Below are 6,202 nucleotides of genomic sequence, written 5' to 3' on the forward strand. Positions count from 1 at the left end.
GAGTTCCTAGAAATCTGACAGAAGGAAAAGAACAGAGACTTGCTGGAGTTTGGGGACCTGGGCACCTTTTGCCATGAACATCATTGGGAGTTACCAGCATCACCACCACATGATGCCAGAACCTTATATCTTCACCCCTGGCTCTAGATGCCACCAGGACAGACCTTTCTTCCAAGGATGGGTCCTAAATCCAGGAGAAGTGTCCCCATCAGAATTTGCCACCCAGCCCCCCTATAGCCCTGAGTATGGCACAGTGGGCCCTGCCCAGAGTAGCGGCAGCAGCCGCCTGGAGGCTCTAGGTGGTCGGCTGGCCAGGAGGAAAGGGGTGCCCCCCAAAAAGGAGAGGAGAAGGACGGAAAGTATTAACAGTGCGTTCGCAGAACTAAGAGAATGTATCCCCAATGTGCCGGCAGACACCAAGCTCTCCAAGATCAAGACCCTCAGACTGGCCACCAGCTACATCGGCTACCTGATGGATGTCCTGGCCAAGGATAGTGATCCGGGGGGCACAGAGGGCTTCAAGGCCGAGATCAAGAAGGTGGACAACAGAGACTGCAAGAGGAAAAGAGAAACTGTGAGTATATGTACAATATACTACTATGTGTGATACCTAATGTGTTATATACTGTATATACTGTGTGTTATACCAAATGTGTGATATACTGTATATACTATGTGTTATATACTGTATATACTATGTGTTATATGCTGTATATACTATGGGTTATATACTGTATATACTATGTGTGATACCAAATGTGTTATATACTGTATATACTGTGTGTTATACCAAATGTGTGATATACTGTATATACTATGTGTTATTTACTGTATATACTATGTGTTATATACTGTATATACTATGTGTTATATACTGTATATACTATGTGTGATACCTAATGTGTTATATACTGTATACACTGTGTGTTATATACTGTATATACTATGTGTGATATACTGTATATACTATGTGTTATATACTGTATATAATATGTGTGATACCAAATGTGTTATATACTGTATATACTGTGTGTTATATACTGTATATACTATGTGTGATACCTAATGTGTTATATACTGTATACACTGTGTGTTATATACTGTATATACTATGTGTGATATACTGTATATACTATGTGTTATATACTGTATATAATATGTGTGATACCAAATGTGTTATATACTGTATATACTGTGTGTTATATACTGTATATACTATGTGTGATACCAAATGTGTGATATACTGGATATACTGTGTGTTATATACTGTATATACTATGTGTGATACCAAATGTGTTATATACTGTATATACTATGTGTGATATACTGTATATACTGTGTGTTATATACTGTATATACTATGTGTGATACCAAATGTGTGATATACTGGATATACTGTGTGTTATATACTGTATATACTATGTGTGATACCAAATGTGTTATATACTGTATATACTATGTGTGATATACTGTATATACTGTGTGTTATATACTGTATATACTATGTGTGATACCAAATGTGTGATATACTGGATATACTATGTGTGATACCAAATGTGTTGGTATACTGTATATACTGTGTGTTATACACTGTATATACTATGTGTGATATACTGTATATACTATGTGTTATATACTGTATATACTATGTGTGATACCAAATGTATGATATACTGTATATACTATGTGTGATACCAAATGTGTTGGTATACTGTATATACTGTGTGTTACATACTGTATATACTATGTGTGATACCAAATGTGTGATATACTGTATATACTATCTGTTATATACTGTATATACTATGTGTGATACCAAATGGAATAATAGATATGTGATAAAGAAATACTCTATTTATAATCTATCTATCTATCTCCTATCTATCTATCTATCTATCTATCTATCAATCTATCTCTATCTATCTCTATCTATCTCATATCTATCTATCTATCTTATATCTATCTATCTATCTATCTCATATCTATCTATCTATCTATTCTCTCAAACCTATACTTTCCATTTTTTTTTTTTTTGCTTTCTTTCTATATTCTGTTTACTTGGTATATAAAATCCCTCTAGGCCACACAAGGCCTTTCTTTCTCTATTTATTTATGTTTTCTTTCTTCCATTCTTTCTTTCTTTTTCTTTCTCTTTACTTCTCTCTTTATATTTACTACTTTCCTTTTATGTTGTTCTTATACTTTCTTTCTTTCTTTCTCTCTCTCTTATTCTACTTCTTTTTCTCAATTCTTCCTTTCTTTTTTTCTCTTTATTATTCCTTCTAATTTTCTCTTACTTCCCCCTTCCTTCTAGTTCCATATTTCTTTCTTTCTCCTTATTTGTTCTTATTCTAACTTATTTTCTTTCTTTTCTTCTGTTCTACCCCCCCCCCCCCTTCATTTCTTCCCATTCTATTTCTCTCTCTCTCATGGCCTAATATATAATATTTTATAATTCTGCACTCAGCACTGTAAACAGCAGTGAACACTACTCCACTATTTGCTGCTAGTTCTTAGAAGAAAAAGTGAGAAAGTTCTTGAGTCATAAACTACATTAATGATTCTCAAGAGGTCTCCTAACATAATCCTCAAATGTTCCTGAATTCTACTATACACAAGGCTGCGAATAATTCAGATGATTTGGTTTGTATTTACCAAGCACATGATATGTGATGCAGCTGAGCTGAGAATGTTTATCCTGTCTCCCAAGTGTTTCTTGGAAATAAAATAGACATTTTTCAACTCTGGTAAAGTCAATATTCAATGAAAGGCAAATTTCCGAGGAAGTTCCCGATATAGCACTTGTCTTTTTATTTTGGAAGGGAATTTAAATAGAGAGCATTTTATTCTAATTTTCCAAGGAAATTTAAAATGTGTAACAATTTTGGTTTTTATTTTGCAAGGAAATTTCAAATGTATTAAGTTTTATTTATTTAATTTTTTTTGCAAGAAAATGTCATATATATATATATATATATATATATATATATATATACATATATATATATAGATTTTGTATTAAATTTTAAATATAATTGTAATAATATTACAATTTTAATTGTCTATGTATTTTAATTTTTTATGTCTTTCTTAATTTTTTTGTAATTAGTTTTTAAATTAAATTTTTTTTAATATGTTTTGCAGCAGCAGCAACAGCAGCAAAGTGAAGGAGTTTGGAGTGCTGCACCCCAAGGGGAGAAAAAAATTAAGGGAAGGACAGGATGGCCACAACAGGTCTGGGCCTTAGAACTAAATCCTTAAGAAATGATAAGGAGCCTGAATGCACTCTAACTGTATCCTACAAATGAGAGATTAAAAGGAATATATGTGTTGAGCACTCTTCTTCAGGCTGGGGAAGGAATGAACAGTCACCTGTATTTATGTGCAATTTAAGAAAAAAAATATATATATTTTGGACGATAAAAAGACTTTAAAGAACTTTCTGAAGACAGGATTGTGCACAAATGATTGCCATGTGTTCTTCGCAAGAAGACTGCAAATTATAAACCGCCTCAACAGATTTAGACTTTAAGAGACTAAAAAGTGTATATAAAAAATATATATATATTAAGCTGGACCATTAGAGATTTGTTACATTGACTCAGGGATTAGTTTTTCCTTTCTTTTTAATTTATCTTTTTTTGTTCATTTTTTTTTCTTTTAAACACTCTTTTTTTTCCATTTGGTACGCCTGCTCATATTTTAGAATTTTTGCTAAAGCACAAAAAGTGTTACACTGAAAAGAATTCAAATAAAATGGAAATTATCTTAAAAGACACAATTAGGAAAATTCTACACTGACAACTTTTTTTTTTTTTTTTTTTATACGTGATTAGATTATGTACAATTTTTATGAATTCCTATTTGGAAATAAATGGAATGAAAAAAAATGAAAAATTTTAAGTGTCGCAGCACTATCATAAATCGTATTTTGAGTTCCCAACCACCTTAAAAAAATCTGCTTTACGGTTCTACTGTGCGCATGAAATGATCTTTAAAATAGAAGCGGTGATCATTTTAGGTGCGCTGATTCCCTGTGGTGGGGGCTGCCCCCTTCCCTATACTGTTCCCTGTCCGGTTGTCTGTAATGACTGAACTCTTATTTTGTGGTTTTATCCGAATTAACTTTTTTTCTTTTTTTTTTCACCCACTTTTGTACATAATAAAAAAAAAATATTTTTCAATAATGAAAAGTTCAATGCATTTAACTACCTATGTGTATGACCTGACTGTAAAATATGTGCGCTACCTCATGTTTTCATCACTTACCAGAAGAAATGTTTATGTTGTTTATAACATAAAAATAGAAAGAAAAAAAAAACATATCACTCAAACTGAATTTAATTTCTGGCTGTTTTTCTTTTTTTTAATTGTTTTTGAATTTTCTTTTTTATTTTCCCATTATGGGCTGGGTTCACATATGTCCAGCGCCCTGCTCGGTAAACCCACCCGAAACTTGACGCAATTGATGCCACAACTGATGACAAAAGAGCATCAACTGTTTACGATTTGGCGGTCACTTATCTGTGCATGCCGGACAGGGGAACGCAGCATGATGCGTTTTTTGTCAGACGCCAAAGCGGCGTGTTTCACCGTCCAGCGTCCAACTTGAGAAACCAGTGAGACACCGAAGGGATGTAAAATGTCCCATTGAATGAGATCAGTTCTACAATCAGTTTCCCTACGATGCTTTTTGTACAGCGCTGGAGGGAAACGCCACAGAGCGAAGCACATAAGTGATAAGAAAAATTATGTATAATAAAAATGATATGGTAATATGTAATTTCTATCTACTATCAATTTCCTATTGATTTATCCTCTATTACTCTATCTATCAATCTTCAATGTATATGTCACCTACATAGCTATCTCCATATATCTACAAATGGATCTATCTTCTCTTTATCTGTCTATAAATGTAGATATCAATCTAACTATGCCTATTATCAATCAATCCTCATTCCATAGGTCATCAATCTATTTTTTTATGTCTGTCTATTAAGCTAACTTCTACCTGTTATCTATCTCTATCTATCTATCTATCTATCTATCTATCTATCTATCTATCTATCTATCTATCTATTATCTATCTCTATCTATATCTGTCTCTATCTATCTATCTATCTATCTCATGTCTATCATCTATCTATCTTCTATCTATCTATCTATCTATCTATCCTATCTATTATCTATCTATCTATCTATCTATCTTCTATATATCTATCTATCTCATATTTATCTTATCGATATCTATCTATCTATCTGATATCTATCTATCTTCTCTCTATCTATCTATCTCATATCTTTCTTATCTATATCTATCTATCTATCTCTATCTATCTTTATCTATCTATCTCTATCTATCTTTATCTATCGATCTATCTATCTCTATCCATCTATCTATCTATATCTATCTATCTATCTATCTTTTTTTTACCTATCTATAAATATATCTATCTACTTATCTTTTAAATCTATCTATATGCTCATGTATTTATCTATCTTCTATACGTCTATCTTTCTTATGTCTATCAATATATGTATTATCTGTCTATTTATTTTCTATACGTCTATTTATTTCTCTTCTATTTACTTATCTTCTATATGTCTGTCTATTTCTCTATCTTTGCTATATCTATTTATTTCTTTTCTATACTTCTGTCTTTCTAGCTATCTATCTTATATCTATTTATTTATTTATCTTCTATCTATCTATTTATTATCTATCTGTCCATCTATCTATTATCTATCTATGTATCTCTATTTATCTATCTGTATATCTATCTATTGCCTATCTATGATTATTCTATATGTATATTTATTTATCTATATGTCTATCTAGCTATCCATGTAAAACCGATCTATCATTCTGTCTATCTATCTGTATATCTTTCTATTGCATATCTATGATTATTCTATAAGTATATCTATCTATTCATCTATACGTCTATCTAGCTATCTATGTAAAATCGATCTATCTTTCTATCTATCTGTCTATCTTGTAGATTTCCTCTAAAATGAATACCCCTTGTATACTGTGAACATCTCGGCTAGAAGCATTGCTGCTAGGGGTCAATACATATAGAAGTCTGATGCTGTGGAGGTTCATGCACCTCTATAGCAAAATTTACCCTACAAAATGCAGCGGTGTGAGCGCTTAGTACAAGCTATTTTAGCCAATATTTGTCATCTGACTATTTTA

General features: G+C 31.8%; 1 protein-coding gene across 1 annotated transcript; it reads left to right on the forward strand.

Annotated features, from left to right (window-relative positions):
* The first annotated feature begins 73 nt into the window (after positions 1-73).
* HAND1 (heart and neural crest derivatives expressed 1) lies at positions 74-3,261 on the forward strand. Its single transcript, XM_056569469.1, has 2 exons — positions 74-574; positions 3,157-3,261. The coding sequence occupies exons 1-2, from the start codon at positions 74-76 to the stop codon at positions 3,259-3,261; spliced, it is 606 nt and encodes a 201-aa protein (XP_056425444.1).
* The last annotated feature ends 2,941 nt before the right edge of the window (positions 3,262-6,202 follow it).

This window comes from Hyla sarda, chromosome 4, assembly GCF_029499605.1.
Source record: "Hyla sarda isolate aHylSar1 chromosome 4, aHylSar1.hap1, whole genome shotgun sequence".
NCBI classification, from domain to species: domain Eukaryota; kingdom Metazoa; phylum Chordata; class Amphibia; order Anura; family Hylidae; genus Hyla; species Hyla sarda.